This window comes from Narcine bancroftii, chromosome 2 (assembly GCF_036971445.1).
Source record: "Narcine bancroftii isolate sNarBan1 chromosome 2, sNarBan1.hap1, whole genome shotgun sequence".
Taxonomy (NCBI): domain Eukaryota; kingdom Metazoa; phylum Chordata; class Chondrichthyes; order Torpediniformes; family Narcinidae; genus Narcine; species Narcine bancroftii.
Window position 1 is genome coordinate 302,449,278 of NC_091470.1, and position 21,949 is coordinate 302,471,226.

Sequence of the window (21,949 nt, forward strand, 5' to 3'; positions counted from 1 at the left end):
ATATTTAGAATCTAAACCCAATTTCATGGAATCTCCTTGTTTGTTAATGTAATAGTATTGTTTTCTGACAAGACATGGCAGGAATTCAGGATCTATTTGAACGCACTGCATCATAATTCACATGTTAACAAAACAAATAACATGAAACCACATAGATAAAACTCCACCCAAGGCTTCAGATAACATCTGGTAACAGTTCTAGTTAAACACTTGGTTTTTTTTTCACAAGCTGTACAAGTTCTTGATAATTCAATGCCCAGTATTCAATTTCATATTTAAAAATATATTAATATGTCAAAGATTTTAAGGGTGTATTAAAATATGCAACGTTGTTCAAAGATTCCATGTTAAATTAGGTCTAATTTGGGAATCACCATTGTGCTTCAGTAAAATGAATGCTAAACATTTAATGAAGCCATAGAGTTCACGTAATTAATTTGCACTTCCAGGTTTGCGGGAATCATTTTACCCTATGCAGCAGCAACTTATAAGGCTGTCTAGGCTGATGACTTATGTTGAAGAGGCAGTAACAAAACCAGTGGTTCGAGGCGAGTTTCTCAAATGACGATTGAAAAAATATATTTCAATATTTGAACTTTTTTCTCTGAGGAACCAAATGCAAAATTATAAAAGCAATGTAATCCAGAAGCATTTGAGCTCCTCAACAGGCATCTTTGATTTAAATCAAAGATCTCCTTAAATATAGAACATATTGAATGTATTTTTTCAGTTTTATACAATTAAGTTGGAATTGCAAATATGATCCTCTTAAACTGCCCTCAGTTTCTGCTGAGATTAGGTATTCCTTACGTTTGCTGTTGATATTAAATTTAATCTTTTAAAAACCTGCATGGGCAGTAATGCAGATCAATGTTTTGTGACAGAGAAGTATTCCAAATTATAAAATGATCTAAATTTTGATTTTGCGCTTATTGATGCACATCAGCAAATTAACTAATTTGGCAAAATCAAAGAAAATTTATCTGATGCGCTCCAAGAAAAATTTGATTTTTGTGTCTCCTTCGAAAATGCCTTCTGCGAGGAAATACAGTAATTGGTGACGTTGAGCCTTTTATTAAAAGTGGAAGTTCGAGAGATGACTAAATCTATTTCATCACAAGAGAGCCAATTACGGCATGGCATTTCAGACAAATTAACAATGAGCAGTACAAAATTAACAGCAACGCGAAGCTTTTTCACTAACCCTCCTATCTGTCTGCAGCTGGAAGTCTTGTCAAATTTGTCTTGTGTCTTCTAATATTGATTTCTCTCATTCTTTCATTGATGAAACAACAATTTTTTTTTCATTCAAACTAGTTAGAAATATACTGTATCCACAAATTATCTTTAATGTGATTAAATAAACGACAATGGAATTTTCTGGAGAGAGAGCAAGGGCTAATATTCCAGACTGATAACTCTCAAAAGTTGGAAAGATAATAGGCTTGAAGTAAATCAAGAAGCAAGGATTGTGGAAGTGAGAATGGAAGAACAAAATAGTTGGTCTGTAATGTTGTGGTAGGCAAAGGAGATTAAATGGTAAAAAGGGAATGTTACGTATAGACCAGCAGCAATAGAATGTTCACCAAGACAATGGTATCTTAAAACAATAATTTTGTGTTGAAACTCAAAACCTTTAAACTGATGTTCAGAAGTAAGTACTAAGTAGGTGAGACACACAAGACTTCTCAAAACTCATGAATTCTTGTTGTGTTGCTTTCAGAGAAATGTTCCTTTATACAAATGATTTGTCCCAACTCCCTTCTTCCTTGCATAGTGGTTATGAAACTTGTGTCTTCCATGATGCAATGCTTCCACGAACCCTGGCAATGTTAAATGAAATAACCATTTGAATCCCACAATCCAAATACAGGACTGATCCTGTTTCCTTTACCCAGAATGAGACAATCAAAAATGACCATTACAATGGCCACAGTAGGTTACGGCTCTCCTCTGACAAGGAGAAACAGCAGAAGCGACCATCTCAACCAAAGTTGCTCCATTTGTGTCTTTCCAAATGACCTTCTTATGAACTAAAATGCTGGTTTTTCAAGTGTCCTAATCAAATGACTTGCTTAATCAAGACAGGTTTTCAGTTTCAATTTCCCAAAAGCGTAAGTTATAAACAGATGCCTTCTTGAGCAAACATCCATTGTTATAGTCTTTAAATTGAGAACATCAACACTGTTTACAGCTTTGAATTAGGTGCCAGGCTGTCTGTTCAAAATGGTGTTATCTGTGAGTGTCTTTCCCTGTTCCAACCCCCCCCCCCACCCAGTAAAAAAAAACTTGAATCAAAAATAGCAGAAGCCTGCAACAGGAAAAATAATGGAGTCAGTAAATAAATGAGATTTGACTCTACATGACTTTTATATACATCAGAGGGGAAAATAATCAATTGTGATATTGCCTGCTGCAAATGGCATGGCACTTGGAAACAAGCACCCAAGTCTAACAGAGAAATTCACAGCAGAGGTAACTTTAACATTTAGAGTGATATAACTTAGAACATTATTGCATTGATTTTAGAGTGGGTGGAGTAACCACATTGTGGGTGTGGTCATGAGCAATGCTTGTGGTTAAAATAATTGTATATTTAAAAGCCTTTCAAATGAAATTCATTTAGTAATTAAGTTAACAATTGAACATGAGTGATCAAAATATTCAGACCCTACCTTGCAGCAACTTAAAGACAGTATACCGCCATTCCCTCTCAATTCTTGCCTACAATTGGAAATGCACCAATTGATTTCTCCAAGGTAGCATCAGGTTAGTAAATGACCAACTGTGTCAGCTTTCCACCAATGCATGAAATATGCCAGTGTGCTGGTATTTCTTCATTCCAAGCACAGCAGCAGTCATTGCAAGCTCTGACATCGTTCAACTTCAGTTACCTGCAGTGAGCATATATACTGTATATTGTGGAGAGCTGTGCTTTTTGCTCTTGGTTCCAACAGACTCTCAAAGCTATCTAGATTATACCTGTTTCCAGGCTATGCCTTGCAAGGACCCCATCCCTTTTTTATAGTTCCTCCACCGCATCTGTTCCAAGGATGAAGCCTTCCCCTCCAGGACATCCTAAATATCTTCTTTCTTTAATAAACATGGATGTACCATTTCTTTTGCTGATAAAGCCCTTTGGGTCATCTCCTTCATGTACTTCTCCCCACAATCCATCTTCTCCCATGCAAAACAAAGATGGTGTCCCTCTGTTCCTCACTTTCCACCCCACTAGCCTCCAAATCCCACATATTTTAATCTGATATTTTTACTAAATTCGTCTTGTTCCCACCATCAGCCATAGGTTCCCTCCCCTTCACCAATCTGCTTTTCACAGGGTTAAGTCCCCCTGAGACTCACTGGTCCACTCTTCCCTCCCTACTCCCCCACCTTCCACCCCTTTAGGTAACTGCAGAAAGTGCAAAACTCATCTCTATATGTCTACCTTCACCCCCATCCAGGACCACTTCCAGATTAGGCAGAGCTTCACAAGCAATTAATGCAACCTAATCTACTGCATTCAGTGTACTCAGTGTGATCTCTAAATTGGTGAAACCAAAAGCAGACTGGGTGAACACTTCATTGAAAACCTGCACTCTGCCTTTGGATCAAAGCTTGAACTCCCAGTGGTAAATAATTTTAATTCCCCTCGTGATTCCCACATAGGTATTTATGTCCTCAACCTTAACCATTGCCAAGGTGAGGTCAAACATAAACCTGAGTAACAACCCATATATATTGTATATTGTGGACATTTTTAAACTCAATGGCATGAACATTGGTTTTTCTAATTTTAGTTACCCCCCTCTGCTTGGCCTCCCTCTGGTTTTGCTGTTTCCATCTTTTTATCTCCTCCTGTTCTTACTTTTCTCTGCAAATTCACTCACCCCTTTCCCAGTGGTCTCTCCATCTCTCCCACATTCTTCCCAATACCCTTTCACTCCTTGGCCCCTCCCTGGCTTCCTTCCCTCTTAAAACATGTAATCTTCCTCCCTATTTACTTCAGTCATGATAAAAGACTTTGATCCAAAAGGTTGACTGACCTTTTCTACCCATGGATCCTACCAACCCACTGAGTTCCTTCGATTTCATTGTTTGGACAATGTACAGCTGCTCTACATCTCTCTCTCTTTCACCCACGTGACTGAGGGTGCTTCCATTGGAGGAAGAAACCATTTAATAGCCTCTAAAATAATTTGTATGTATGATAAATTCACATAAGTTTAATATAATAGACCCAGCACAGTGACACCTAACCATCATCCCTGATCAAGGTTCAGGTGTGCGGATTATACTCTGAACAACCTGGGCAGATACAGGCACTTGCAGAGATCCCTTTGCTTATATTTGCCCCTCACTCTTCCAGCATATATTTCTGTTAAACCCTCTACTATCAGGTTGTAATCCAAGACAAATGCCTACTAGTCCATTCATCCTGTTTTGAACTTCATCCTTGAAACCCTCCTGACCAGATCTATTCCATTGGCACCTGTCCCATTGTCCCCCAACAATTTTAGCATTTTCAAACAGTGGAAGGAATCAAATGCTTGTGGAATCATAGTAATTGCAAGTAGAAATCATTTAATACTTGTAAGAAGTTGACAATCCCTTTAGATAGTGCTGGTGGGAGGCACTTTCCAATACTGAACAAATGTTCAGCTGTGAACGTTTAAAAAAGGACATCAGCTTGACTGCTGAGCTCCAAAATAAAGACACTGGTTTCAAATTAGTGTTGCATGTTGACAGATGTGCTTACACACTGCAACGTCTAGCTGATTTCAGATGTCGATACACTGCTGTGCTCACTCATATAAATGCACTCATCGGGTGTGACCTTGAATCAAATCCAGTACCACAATAATAGATGTTCCAGAGCCAATTGTAAGTACTGTCCACTGAGACAACAGAAATACATCAGAAACAGCTGGAAGCACTGAGAGCCGATCAGACATCTGTGGAGAGAGAAGGATCCTTATGACCTTAAAGGTTAACTTTACTTCTCTTTCCTTTGAGGCTGCCTGAGCTGCTGAGTGTTTCCAGCACTTTCTGCTTTTATTTCCTCATATCTGCTCTTGCTGCATGACTGTGACTTTTCTGAGATCACAATAGTATTGCTTTAATTATGTATAAACAGAGTTCTGCACACCATGTTGCTAAAATGCAGAGCAAATTCTCAGTTTATGAATAGATTAAAAGCCTATTCTATCAAAGAGACTGCTGCCTAACTTTGTTCTACTTTGCAGTTATTGATGGCTGAGTTAGCAATTCTTTAACACTTTCATTATACTTTTCATGCTTAATAGATTAATACATTTGGAAGCCAAAAAAAATATGAAATTTTAAGAAAAATCAAATATATATGCACAATATGTTACCCCTGAAAATAGAGAAAATGTTAACTTGTGTAGCTACTACAAACCTCTACTTAAAAGAGAGATAAACGCATGGCTTGAAAATTATCTCTGTTTGTGCAGATTGTAGAACAAGAGGACGTTTTAATGCACTTTCACAACAGTTCCGCAGCAAACGTTCGATTGAATTCAGCTATCTGGGAGATAAACATGCAATTGATGCCTTACCTCAGCCAAACAACCAACAAGGGAGGTATGCAGTTTGTGAATGGCAGTTTTGAAGATGTTACTTGATGGCTTAAATGAGAACAATTAAATTAACTGCATTGGAACGTGTTAATTCAGAACATGGTGGGAAATTGCTGCAGATCAAATGATGCATGAGAAATACCAGCCAATGGATCTAACTTTAGAACATGTCTTTGAAATACAAAAAAAGTCTAGAATATGATGAAGTAGATTTCTTTCCTCAATATATGACATGTAAGAAACACGTCTTCAACTCACTTTCGATTAAATTATGAGCAGATGCACCTGAGATTTTGGAATGCCCATGATGAATTGTAGCAGAATTTGTTTGTCAAGTTTATAGCTGAAGACGTCAGTGATAGCTGGGTGGCAATATCTCTTAAAATTTGATGACATGTTGGCAACATCCTTGCACTGGACTGATGGGAACTGAAATTGAGATAAATAGGTGCCATGTGAATGGTGACAAAGAATTCAGGGCTAAAACCAATCAAGGATGAGAAGTAAACTGAAGAATATAAAGTAACTATTTGAAGTTGTTGTGAAGTGCTGAGAGAGGCACTCTTAGGCTATTGGGCCCCAATTTGCATTAAGAGCAACTTAATAAAACCAAAATTGGTCAGATGCAGAAATTATACCAAACAAGAAGTTATTGGTTGACAGGAATAAAGCTCAGAAGTGTATGGTGATACAACCACAACACTGGCCGTGCTCCTACTAGTCTACTGCAGGGGACAATCACTGTACCTGCAGATAGGCAACCTGGGAGGCTGGCCCCACCTGGCCGGCTGTCAATCACGAACCTGTATATAGGCTTGATCCAGCCCCTCCTGGGTCAGTCGGACACATGGAGCCAGCAGAGGACAGTCGGGCACTCGACACTGGAGCCATCAAAATATGACAACTGTTGTGTAGAGTTCAAGTCAATTAAAGCCTGTAGTACAGACTTTTCTTGTGTTTTGTGTTTGCTTGCTACACCACAGCGCATCACAAAGTCACAATGAGTGAGATCATTTATCCAAGTGGGCAGAAGAATTGTAGTGGCTTTTAATGCAAAGCAGTATAAGTTACTTTCTATAATAAGAAAACTTATGGAAATGTATACTCTTGTGTCACAGAAAAAAAGAACAAAGCAGAATCACTGAGTAAAAGTGCAGCAGCATGTCAATGAAATGCAGAATAACATCACTAGGACAAGCTTGAGGAAGTAATAATATAAAGTGTATAACGTATATAATGTATAAAGTATATAATATAACATCGCTAGTACAAGCTTGAGGAAGTAATAATATAAAGTGTATAGTGTAAATAATGTATAAAGTATATAATATAACATCGCTAGGACAAACTTGAGGAATTAATAATATAAAGGGTTTTTCCTCCTTTGCCTTTTGTCAGTGAGGTGGGCTCTGCGGTCTTCTTCAAAGGAGGCTGCTGCCCGCCAAACTGTGAGGCGCCAAGATGCACGGTTTGAGGCGTTATCAGCCCACTGGCGGTGGTCAATGTGGCAGGCACCAAGAGATTTCTTTAGGCAGTCCTTGTACCTTTTCTTTGGTGCACCTCTGTCACGGTGGCCAGTGGAGAGCTCGCCATATAATACGATCTTGGGAAGGCGATGGTCCTCCATTCTGGAGACGTGACCCATCCAGCGCAGCTGGATCTTCAGCAGCGTGGACTCGATGCTGTCGACCTCTGCCATCTCGAGTACCTCGACGTTAGGGGTGTGAGCGCTCCAATGGATGTTGAGGATGGAGCGGAGACAACGCTGGTGGAAGCGTTCTAGGAGCCGTAGGTGGTGCCGGTAGAGGACCCATGATTCGGAGCCGAACAGGAGTGTGGTATATATAAAGTGTATAAAGTATATCATATAACGTCTCTAGGACAAGCTTGAGGAAGTAATAATATAAAGTGTATAACATATAAAGTATATCATATAACGTCACTAGGACAAGCTTGAGGAAGTAATAATATAAAGTGTATAACATATAAAGTATATCATATAACGTCGCTAGGACAAACTTGAGGAAGTAATAATATAAAGTGTATAAAGTATATCATATAACGTCACAAGGACAAGCTTGAGGAAGTAATAATATGAAGTGTATAACATATAAAGTATATCATATAACGTCACTAGGACAAGCTTGAGGAAGTAATAATATAAAGTGTATAACATATAAAGTATATCATATAACGTCGCTAGGACAAGCTTGAGGAAGTAATAATATAAAGTGTATAACATATAAAGTATATCATATAACGTCGCTAGGACAAGCTTGAGGAAGTAATAATATTAAGTGTATAATGTAAATAATGTATAAAGTATATAATATATCATCGCTAGGACAAACTTGAGGAAGTAATAATATAAAGTGTATAAAGTATATCATATAACGTCTCTAGGACAAGCTTGAGGAAGTAATAATATAAAGTGTATAAAGTATATCATATAATGTCGGTAGGACAAGCTTGAGGAAGTAATAATATAAAGTGTATAACATATAAAGTATATCATATAACGTCGCTAGGACAAGTTTGAGGAAGTAATAATATAAAGTGTATAATGTAAATAATGTATAAAGTATATAATATAACATCGCTAGGACAAACTTGAGGATGTAATAATATAAAGTGTATAAAGTATATCATATAACGTCTCTAGGACAAGCTTGAGGAAGTAATAATATAAAGTGTATAACATATCAAGTATATTATATAACGTCGCTAGGACAAACTTGAGGAAGTAATAATATAAAGTGTATAACATATAAAGTATATCATATAACGTCGCTAGGACGAGCTTGAGGAAGTAATAATATAAAGTGTATAAAGTATATCATATAACGTCACTAGGACAAGCTTGAGGAAGTAATAATATAAAGTGTGTAACATATAAAGTATATCATATAACGTCACTAGGACAAGCTTGAGGAAGTAATAATATAAAGTGTATAACATAAAGTATATCATATAACGTCGCTAGGACAAGCTTGAGGAAGTAATAATATAAAGTGTATAACATATAAAGTATATCATATAACGTCGCTAGGACAAGCTTGAGGAAGTAATAATATAAAGTGTATAACATATAAAGTATATCATATAACATCGCTAGGACAAGCTTGAGGAAGTAATAATATAAAGTGTATAAAGTATATCATATAACGTCACTAGGACAAGCTTGAGGAAGTAATAATATAAAGTGTATAACATATAAAGTATATCATATAACGTCACTAGGACAAGCTTGAGGAAGTAATAATATAAAGTGTATAACATATAAAGTATATCATATAACGTCGCTAGGACAAACTTGAGGAAGTAATAATATAAAGTGTATAAAGTATATCATATAACGTCACTAGGACAAGCTTGAGGAAGTAATAATATGAAGGGTATAACATATAAAGTATATCATATAACGTCACTAGGACAAGCTTGAGGAAATAATAATATAAAGTGTATAACATATAAAGTATATCATATAACGTCGCTAGGACAAGCTTGAGGAAGTAATAATATAAAGTGTATAATGTAAATAATGTATAAAGTATATAATATAACATCGCTAGGACAAACTTGAGGAAGTAATAATATAAAGTGTATAAAGTATATCATATAACGTCTCTAGGACAAGCTTGAGGAAGTAATAATATAAAGTGTATAAAGTATATCATATAATGTCGGTAGGACAAGCTTGAGGAAGTAATAATATAATGTGTATAACATATAAAGTATATCATATAACGTCGCTAGGACAAGCTTGAGGAAGTAATAATATAAAGTGTATAATGTAAATAATGTATAAAGTATATAATATAACATCGCTAGGACAAACTTGAGGAAGTAATAATATAAAGTGTATAAAGTATATCATATAACGTCTCTAGGACAAGCTTGAGGAAGTAATAATATAAAGTGTATAAAGTATATCATATAATGTCGGTAGGACAAGCTTGAGGAAGTAATAATATAAAGTGTATAACATATAAAGTATATCATATAACATCGCTAGGACAAGCTTGAGGAAGTAATAATATAAAGTGTATAAAGTATATCATATAACGTCACTAGGACAAGTTTGAGGAAGTAATAATATAGAGTGTATAACATATAAAGTATATCATATAACGTCGCTAGGATGAGCTTGAGGAAGTAATAATATAAAGTGTATAAAGTATATCATATAACGTCACTAGGACAAGCTTGAGGAAGTAATAATATAAAGTGTATAACATATAAAGTATATCATATAACGTCGGTAGGACAAGCTTGTGGAAGTAATAATATAAAGTGTATAACATATAAAGTATATCATATAACGTAGCTAGGACAAGCTTGAGGAAGTAATAATATAAAGTGTATAATGTAAATAATTTATAAAGTATATAATATAACATCGCTAGGACAAACTTGAGGAAGTAATAATATAAAGTGTATAATGTAAATAATGTATAAAGTATATAATATAACATCGCTAGGACAAACTTGAGGAAGTAATAATATAAAGTGTATAAAGTATATCATATAACATCTTTAGGACAAGTTTGAGGAAGTAATAATATAAAGTGTATAACATATAAAGTATATCATATAACGTCACTAGGACAAGCTTGAGGAAGTAATAATATAAAGTGTATAACATAAAGTATATCATATAACATCGCTAGGACAAGTTTGAGGAAGTAATAATATAAAGTGTATAATGTAAACAATGTATAAAGTATATAATATAACATCGCTAGGACAAACTTGAGGAAGTAATAATATAAAGTGTGTAAAGTATATCATATAACGTCTCTAGGACAAGCTTGAGGAAGTAATAATATAAAGTGTATAACATATAAAGTATATCATATAACGTCACTAGGACAAGCTTGAGGAAGTAATAATATAAAGTGTATAACATATAAAGTATATCATATAACGTCACTAGGACAAGCTTGAGGAAGTAATAATATAAAGTGTATAACATAAAGTATATCATATAACGTCGTTAGGACAAGCTTGAGGAAGTAATAATATAAAGTGTATAACATATAAAGTATATCATACAACGTCGCAAGGACAAGCTTGAGGAAGTAATAATATAAAGTGTATAACATAAAGTATATCATATAACGTCGCTAGGACAAGCTTGAGGAAGTAATAATATAAAGTGTATAAAGTATATCATATAACGTCACTAGGACAAGCTTGAGGAAGTAATAATATAAAGTGTATAACACATAAAGTATATCATATAACGTCACTAGGACAAGCTTGAGGAAGTAATAATATAAAGTGTATAACATAACGTATATCATATAACGTCGCTAGGACAAACTTGAGGAAGTAATAATATAAAGTGTATAAAGTATATCATATAACGTCACTAGGACAAGCTTGAGGAAGTAATAATATGAAGGGTAAAACATATAAAGTATATCATATAACGTCACTAGGACAAGCTTGAGGAAATAATAATATAAAGTGTATAACATATAAAGTATATCATATAACGTCGTTAGGACAAGCTTGAGGAAGTAATAATATAATGTGTATAATGTAAATAATGTATAAAGTATATAATATAACATCGCTAGGACAAACTTGAGGAAGTAATAATATAAAGTGTATAAAGTATATCATATTATGTCGGTAGGACAAGCTTGAGGAAGTAATAATATAAAGTGTATAACATATAAAGTATATCATATAACGTCGCAAGGACAAGCTTGAGGAAGTAATAATATAAAGTGTATAATGTAAATAATGTATAAAGTATATAATATAACATCGCTAGGACAAACTTGAGGAAGTAATAATATAAAGTGTATAAAGTATATCATATAACATCTTTAGGACAAGTTTGAGGAAGTAATAATATAAAGTGTATAACATATAAAGTATATCATATAACGTCACTAGGACCAAGCTTGAGGAAGTAATAATATAAAGTGTATAACATAAAGTATATCATATAACATCGCTAGGACAAGTTTGAGGAAGTAATAATATAAAGTGTATAATGTAAACAATGTATAAAGTATATAATATAACATCGCTAGGACAAACTTGAGGAAGTAATAATATAAAGTGTGTAAAGTATATCATATAACGTCTCTAGGACAAGCTTGAGGAAGTAATAATATAAAGTGTATAACATATAAAGAATATCATATAACGTCACTAGGACAAGCTTGAGGAAGTAATAATATAAAGTGTATAACATATAAAGTATATCATATAACGTCGCTAGGACAAACTTGAGGAAGTAATAATATAAAGTGTATAATGTAAATAATGTATAAAGTATATAATATAACATCGCTAGGACAAACATGAGGATGTAATAATATAAAGTGTATAAAGTATATCATATAACGTCTCTAGGACAAGCTTGAGGAAGTAATAATATAAAGTGTATAACATATAAAGTATATCATATAACGTCGCTAGGACAAGCTTGAGGAAGTAATAATATTAAGTGTATAATGTAAATAATGTATAAAGTATATAATATAACATCGCTAGGACAAACTTGAGGAAGTAATAATATAAAGTGTATAAAGTATATCATATAACGTCTCTAGGACAAGCTTGAGGAAGTAATAATATAAAGTGTATAAAGTATATCATATAATGTCGGTAGGACAAGCTTGAGGAAGTAATAATATAAAGTGTATAACATATAAAGTATATCATATAACGTCGCTAGGACAAGTTTGAGGAAGTAATAATATAAAGTGTATAATGTAAATAATGTATAAAGTATATAATATAACATCGCTAGGACAAACTTGAGGATGTAATAATATAAAGTGTATAAAGTATATCATATAACGTCTCTAGGACAAGCTTGAGGAAGTAATAATATAAAGTGTATAACATATAAAGTATATTATATAACGTCGCTAGGACAAACTTGAGGAAGTAATAATATAAAGTGTATAACATATAAAGTATATCATATAACGTCGCTAGGACGAGCTTGAGGAAGTAATAATATAAAGTGTATAAAGTATATCATATAACGTCACTAGGACAAGCTTGAGGAAGTAATAATATAAAGTGTGTAACATATAAAGTATATCATATAACGTCACTAGGACAAGCTTGAGGAAGTAATAATATAAAGTGTATAACATAAAGTATATCATATAACGTCGCTAGGACAAGCTTGAGGAAGTAATAATATAAAGTGTATAACATATAAAGTATATCATATAACGTCGCTAGGACAAGCTTGAGGAAGTAATAATATAAAGTGTATAACATATAAAGTATATCATATAACGTCGCTAGGACAAGCTTGAGGAAGTAATAATATAAAGTGTATAAAGTATATCATATAACGTCACTAGGACAAGCTTGAGGAAGTAATAATATAAAGTGTATAACATATAAAGTATATCATATAACGTCACTAGGACAAGCTTGAGGAAGTAATAATATAAAGTGTATAACATATAAAGTATATCATATAACGTCGCTAGGACAAACTTGAGGAAGTAATAATATAAAGTGTATAAAGTATATCATATAACGTCACTAGGACAAGCTTGAGGAAATAATAATATAAAGTGTATAACATATAAAGTATATCATATAACGTCGCTAGGACAAGCTTGAGGAAGTAATAATATAAAGTGTATAATGTAAATAATGTATAAAGTATATAATATAACATCGCTAGGACAAACTTGAGGAAGTAATAATATAAAGTGTATAAAGTATATCATATAACGTCTCTAGGACAAGCTTGAGGAAGTAATAATATAAAGTGTATAAAGTATATCATATAATGTCGGTAGGACAAGCTTGAGGAAGTAATAATATAAAGTGTATAACATATAAAGTATATCATATAACGTCGCTAGGACAAGCTTGAGGAAGTAATAATATAAAGTGTATAATGTAAATAATGTATAAAGTATATAATATAACATCGCTAGGACAAACTTGAGGAAGTAATAATATAAAGTGTATAAAGTATATCATATAACGTCTCTAGGACAAGCTTGAGGAAGTAATAATATAAAGTGTATAAAGTATATCATATAATGTCGGTAGGACAAGCTTGAGGAAGTAATAATATAAAGTGTATAACATATAAAGTATATCATATAACATCGCTAGGACAAGCTTGAGGAAGTAATAATATAAAGTGTATAAAGTATATCATATAACGTCACTAGGACAAGTTTGAGGAAGTAATAATATAAAGTGTATAACATATAAAGTATATCATATAACGTCGCTAGGATGAGCTTGAGGAAGTAATAATATAAAGTGTATAAAGTATATCATATAACGTCACTAGGACAAGCTTGAGGAAGTAATAATATAAAGTGTATAACATATAAAGTATATCATATAACGTCGGTAGGACAAGCTTGTGGAAGTAATAATATAAAGTGTATAACATATAAAGTATATCATATAACGTAGCTAGGACAAGCTTGAGGAAGTAATAATATAAAGTGTATAATGTAAATAATTTATAAAGTATATAATATAACATCGCTAGGACAAACTTGAGGAAGTAATAATATAAAGTGTATAATGTAAATAATGTATAAAGTATATAATATAACATCGCTAGGACAAACTTGAGGAAGTAATAATATAAAGTGTATAAAGTATATCATATAACGTCTCTAGGACAAGCTTGAGGAAGTAATAATATAAAGTGTATAACATATAAAGTATATCATATAACGTCGCTAGGACGAGCTTGAGGAAGTAATAATATAAAGTGTATAAAGTATATCATATAACGTCACTAGGACAAGCTTGAGGAAGTAATAATATAAAGTGTATAACATATAAAGTATATCATATAACGTCACTAGGACAAGCTTGAGGAAGTAATAATATAAAGTGTATAACATAAAGTATATCATATAACGTCGTTAGGACAAGCTTGAGGAAGTAATAATATAAAGTGTATAACATATAAAGTATATCATACAACGTCGCTAGGACAAGCTTGAGGAAGTAATAATATAAAGTATATAACATAAAGTATATCATATAACGTCGCTAGGACAAGCTTGAGGAAGTAATAATATAAAGTGTATAAAGTATATCATATAACGTCACGAGGACAAGCTTGAGGAAGTAATAATATAAAGAGTATAACATATAAAGTATATCATATAACGTCACTAGGACAAGCTTGAGGATGTAATAATATAAAGTGTATAACATAACGTATATCATATAACGTCGCTAGGACAAACTTGAGGAAGTAATAATATAAAGTGTATAAAGTATATCATATAACGTCACTAGGACAAGCTTGAGGAAGTAATAATATGAAGGGTAAAACATATAAAGTATATCATATAACGTCACTAGGACAAGCTTGAGGAAATAATAATATAAAGTGTATAACATATAAAGTATATCATATAACGTCGTTAGGACAAGCTTGAGGAAGTAATAATATAATGTGTATAATGTAAATAATGTATAAAGTATATAATATAACATCGCTAGGACAAACTTGAGGAAGTAATAATATAAAGTGTATAAAGTATATCATATAACGTCTCTAGGACAAGCTTGAGGAAGTAATAATATAAAGTGTATAAAGTATATCATATTATGTCGGTAGGACAAGCTTGAGGAAGTAATAATATAAAGTGTATAACATATAAAGTATATCATATAACGTCGCAAGGACAAGCTTGAGGAAGTAATAATATAAAGTGTATAATGTAAATAATGTATAAAGTATATAATATAACATCGCTAGGACAAACTTGAGGAAGTAATAATATAAAGTGTATAAAGTATATCATATAACATCTTTAGGACAAGTTTGAGGAAGTAATAATATAAAGTGTATAACATATAAAGTATATCACATAACGTCACTAGGACAAGCTTGAGGAAGTAATAATATAAAGTGTATAACATAAAGTATATCATATAACATCGCTAGGACAAGTTTGAGGAAGTAATAATATAAAGTGTATAATGTAAACAATGTATAAAGTATATAATATAACATCGCTAGGACAAACTTGAGGAAGTAATAATATAAAGTGTGTAAAGTATATCATATAACGTCTCTAGGACAAGCTTGAGGAAGTAATAATATAAAGTGTATAACATATAAAGTATATCATATAACGTCACTAGGACAAGCTTGAGGAAGTAATAATATAAAGTGTATAACATATAAAGTATATCATATAACGTCGCTAGGACAAACTTGAGGAAGTAATAATATAAAGTGTATAATGTAAATAATGTATAAAGTAGATAATATAACATCGCTAGGACAAACATGAGGATGTAACAATATAAAGTGTATAAAGTATATCATATAACGTCTCTAGGACAAGCTTGAGGAAGTAATAATATAAAGTGTATAACATATAAAGTATATCATATAACGTCGCTAGGACAAGCTTGAGGAAGTAATAATATTAAGTGTATAATGCAAATAATGTATAAAGTATATAATATAACATCGCTAGGACAAACTTGAGGAAGTAATAATATAAAGTGTATAAAGTATATCATATAACGTCTCTAGGACAAGCTTGAGGAAGTAATAATATAAAGTGTATAAAGTATATCATATAATGTCGGTAGGACAAGCTTGAGGAAGTAATAATATAAAGTGTATAACATATAAAGTATATCATATAACGTCGCTAGGACAAGTTTGAGGAAGTAATAATATAAAGTGTATAATGTAAATAATGTATAAAGTATATAATATAACATCGCTAGGACAAACTTGAGGATGTAATAATATAAAGTGTATAAAGTACATCATATAACGTCTCTAGGACAAGCTTGAGGAAGTAATAATATAAAGTGTATAACATATAAAGTATATCATATAACGTCGCTAGGACAAACTTGAGGAAGTAATAATATAAAGTGTATAACATATAAAGTATATCATATAACGTCGCTAGGACGAGCTTGAGGAAGTAATAATATAAAGTGTATATAGTATATCATATAACGTCACTAGGACAAGCTTGAGGAAGTAATAATATAAAGTGTGTAACATATAAAGTATATCATATAACGTCACTAGGACAAGCTTGAGGAAGTAATAATATAAAGTGTATAACATAAAGTATATCATATAACGTCGCTAGGACAAGCTTGAGGAAGTAATAATATAAAGTGTATAACATATAAAGTATATCATATAACGTCGCTAGGACAAGCTTGAGGAAGTAATAATATAAAGTGTATAAAGTATCTCATATAATGTCGGTAGGACAAGCTTGAGGAAGTAATAATATAAAGTGTATAACATAAAGTATATCATATAACGTCGCTAGGACAAGCTTGAGGAAGTAATAATATAAAGTGTATAAAGTATATCATATAACGTCACTAGGACAAGCTTGAGGAAGTAATAATATAAAGAGTATAACATATAAAGTATATCATATAACGTCGCTAGGACAAGCTTGAGGAAGTGATAATATAAAGTGTATAAAGTATATCATATAACGTCACGAGGACAAGTTTGAGGAAGTAATAATATAAAGTGTGTAACATATAAAGTATATCATATAACGTCGCTAGGATGAGCTTGAGGAAGTAATAATATAAAGTGTATAAAGTATATCATATAACGTCACTAGGACAAGCTTGAGGAAGTAATAATATGAAGGGTATAACATATAAAGTATATCATATAACGTCACTAGGACAAGCTTGAGGAAATAATAATATAAAGTGTATAACATATAAAGTATATCATATAACGTCGCTAGGACAAGCTTGAGGAAGTAATAATATAAAGTGTATAATGTAAATAATGTATAAAGTATATAATATAACATCGCTAGGACAAACTTGAGGAAGTAATAATATAAAGTGTATAAAGTATATCATATAACGTCTCTATGACAAGCTTGAGGAAGTAATAATATAAAGTGTATAAAGTATATCATATAATGTCGGTAGGACAAGCTTGAGGAAGTAATAATATAAAGTGTATAACATATAAAGTATATCATATAACGTCGCAAGGACAAGCTTGAGGAAGTAATAATATAAAGTGTATAATGTAAATAATGTATAAAGTATATAATATAACATCGCTAGGACAAACTTGAGGAAGTAATAATATAAAGTGTATAAAGTATATCATATAACGTCTCTAGGACAAGCTTGAGGAAGTAATAATATAAAGTGTATAAAGTATATCATATAATGTCAGTAGGACAAGCTTGAGGAAGTAATAATATAAAGTGTATAACATATAAAGTATATCATATAACGTCGCTAGGACAAGCTTGAGGAAGTGATAATATAAAGTGTATAATGTAAATAATGTATAAAGTATATAATATAACATCGCTAGGACAAACTTGAGGAAGTAATAATATAAAGTTTATAAAGTATATCATATAACGTCTCTAGGACAAGCTTGAGGAAGTAATAATATAAAGTGTATAAAGTATATCATATAACGTCACTAGGACAAGTTTGAGGAAGTAATAATATAAAGTGTATAACATATAAAGTATATCATATAACGTCGCTAGGATGAGCTTGAGGAAGTAATAATATAAAGTGTATAAAGTATATCATATAACGTCACTAGGACAAGATTGAGGAAGTAATAATATAAAGTGTATAACATATAAAGTATATCATATAACGTCGGTAGGACAAGCTTGTGTAAGTAATAATATAAAGTGTATAACATATAAAGTATATCATATAACGCAGCTAGGACAAGCTTGAGGAAGTAATAATATAAAATGTATAACATATAAAGTATATCATATAACGTCGCTAGGACAATCTTGAGGAAGTAATAATATAAAGTGTATAACATATAAAGTATATCATATAACGTCGCTAGGATAAGCTTGAGGAAGTAATAATATTAAGTGTATAATGTAAATAATGTATAAAGTATATAATATAACATCGCTAGGACAAACTTGAGGAAGTAATAATATAAAGTGTATAAAGTATATCATATAACGTCTCTAGGACAAGCTTGAGGAAGTAATAATATAAAGTGTATAAAGTATATCATATAATGTCGGTAGGACAAGCTTGAGGAAGTAATAATATAAAGTGTATAACATATAAAGTATATCATATAACGTCGCTAGGACAAGTTTGAGGAAGTAATAATATAAAGTGTATAATGTAAATAATGTATAAAGTATATAATATAACATCGCTAGGACAAACTTGAGGTTGTAATAATATAAAGTGTATAAAGTATATCATATAACGTCTCTAGGACAAGCTTGAGGAAGTAATAATATAAAGTGTATAACATATAAAGTATATTATATAACGTCGCTAGGACAAACTTGAGGAAGTAATAATATAAAGTGTATAACATATAAAGTATATCATATAACGTCGCTAGGACGAGCTTGAGGAAGTAATAATATAAAGTGTATAAAGTATATCATATAACGTCACTAGGACAAGCTTGAGGAAGTAATAATATAAAGTGTGTAACATATAAAGTATATCATATAACGTCACTAGGACAAGCTTGAGGAAGTAATAATATAAAGTGTATAACATAAAGTATATCATATAACGTCGCTAGGACAAGCTTGAGGAAGTAATAATATAAAGTGTATAACATATAAAGTATATCATATAACGTCGCTAGGACAAGCTTGAGGAAGTAATAATATAAAGTGTATAACATATAAAGTATATCATATAACGTCGCTAGGACAAGCTTGAGGAAGTAATAATATAAAGTGTATAAAGTATATCATATAACGTCACTAGGACAAGCTTGAGGAAGTAATAATATAAAGTGTATAACATATAAAGTATATCATATAACGTCACTAGGACAAGCTTGAGGAAGTAATAATATAAAGTGTATAACATATAAAGTATATCATATAACGTCGCTAGGACAAACTTGAGGAAGTAATAATATAAAGTGTATAAAGTATATCATATAACGTCACTAGGACAAGCTTGAGGAAGTAATAATATGAAGGGTATAACATATAAAGTATATCATATAACGTCAATAGGAAAAGCTTGAGGAAATAATAATATAAAGTGTATAACATATAAAGTATATCATATAACGTCGCTAGGACAAGCTTGAGGAAGTAATAATATAAAGTGTATAATGTAAATAATGTATAAAGTATATAATATAACATCGCTAGGACAAACTTGAGGAAGTAATAATATAAAGTGTATAAAGTATATCATATAACGTCTCTAGGACAAGCTTGAGGAAGTAATAATATAAAGTGTATAAAGTATATCATATAATGTCGGTAGGACAAGCTTGAGGAAGTAATAATATAAAGTGTATAACATATAAAGTATATCATATAACGTCGCTAGGACAAGCTTGAGGAAGTAATAATATAAAGTGTATCATGTAAATAATGTATAAAGTATATAATATAACATCGCTAGGACAAACTTGAGGAAGTAATAATATAAAGTGTATAAAGTATATCATATAACGTCTCTAGGACAAGCTTGAGGAAGTAATAATTTAAAGTGTATAAAGTATATCATATAATGTCGGTAGGACAAGCTTGAGGAAGTAATAATATAAAGTGTATAACATATAAAGTATATCATATAACGTCGCTAGGACAAGCTTGAGGAAGTAATAATATAAAGTGTATAAAGTATATCATATAACGTCACGAGGACAAGTTTGAGGAAGTAATAATATAAAGTGTGTAACATATAAAGTATATCATATAACGTCGCTAGGATGAGCTTGAGGAAGTAATAATATAAAGTGTATAAAGTATATCATATAACGTCACTAGGACAAGCTTGAGGAAGTAATAATATAAAGTGTATAACATATAAAGTATATCATATAACGTCGGTAGGACAAGCTTGTGGAAGTAATAATATAAAGTGTATAACATATAAAGTATATCATATAACGTAGCTAGGACAAGCTTGAGGAAGTAATAATATAAAGTGTATAATGTAAATAATTTATAAAGTATATAATATAACAACGCTTGACAAACTTGAGGAAGTAATAATATAAAGTGTATAATGTAAATAATGTATAAAGTATATAATATAACATCGCTAGGACAAACTTGAGGAAGTAATAATATAAAGTGTATAAAGTATATCATATAACGTCTCTAGGACAAGCTTGAGGAAGTAATAATATAAAGTGTATAACATATAAAGTATATCATATAACGTCGCTAGGACGAGCTTGAGGAAGTAATAATATAAAGTGTATAAAGTATATCATATACCGTCACTAGGACAAGCTTGAGGAAGTAATAATATAAAGTGTATAACATATAAAGTATATCATATAACGTCACTTGGACAAGCTTGAGGAAGTAATAATATAAAGTGTATAACATAAAGTATATCATATAACGTCGTTAGGACAAGCTTGAGGAAGTAATAATATAAAGTGTATAACATATAAAGTATATCATACAACGTCGCTAGGACAAGCTTGAGGAAGTAATAATATAAAGTGTATAACATAAAGTATATCATATAACGTCGCTAGGACAAGCTTGAGGAAGTAATAATATAAAGTGTATAAAGTATATCATATAACGTCACTAGGACAAGCTTGAGGAAGTAATAATATAAAGTGTATAACATATAAAGTATATCATATAACGTCACTAGGACAAGCTAGAGGAAGTAATAATATAAAGTGTATAACATAACGTATATCATATAACGTCGCTAAGTCAAACTTGAGGAAGTAATAATATAAAGTGTATAAAGTATATCATATAAAGTCACTAGGACAAGCTTGAGGAAGTAATAATATGAAGGGTATAACATATAAAGTTTATCATATAACGTCACTAGGACAAGCTTGAGGAAATAATAATATAAAGTGTATAACATATAAAGTATATCATATAACGTCGTTAGGACAAGCTTGAGGAAGTAATAATATAAAGTGTATAATGTAAATAATGTATAAAGTATATAATATAATATCGCTAGGACAAACTTGAGGAAGTAATAATATAAAGTGTATAAAGTATATCATATAACGTCTCTAGGACAAGCTTGAGGAAGTAATAATATAAAGTGTATAAAGTATATCATATAATGTCGGTAGGACAAGCTTGAGGAAGTAATAATATAAAGTGTATAACATATAAAGTATATCATATAACGTCGCAAGGACAAGCTTGAGGAAGTAATAATATAAAGTGTATAATGTAAATAATGTATAAAGTATATAATCTAACATCGCTAGGACAAACTTGAGGAAATAATAATATAAAGTGTATAAAGTATATCATATAACATCTTTAGGACAAGTTTGAGGAAGTAATAATATAAAGTGTATAACATATAAAGTATATCATATAACGTCACTAGGACAAGCTTGA

At 31.4% G+C, this 21,949-nt stretch overlaps 1 protein-coding gene across 2 annotated transcripts in view; it reads left to right on the forward strand.

Annotated features, from left to right (window-relative positions):
* Positions 1–21,949, forward strand: part of LOC138755486 (peroxidasin homolog) — a 545,492-nt gene that overhangs the window by 493,485 nt on the left and 30,058 nt on the right. For both annotated transcript variants that reach the window (XM_069921525.1, XM_069921526.1), the window contains one exon: positions 5,475–5,604. In XM_069921525.1, the coding sequence (XP_069777626.1) occupies positions 5,475–5,604 (130 nt within the window). The remainder of the gene's footprint in view (positions 1–5,474; positions 5,605–21,949) is intronic.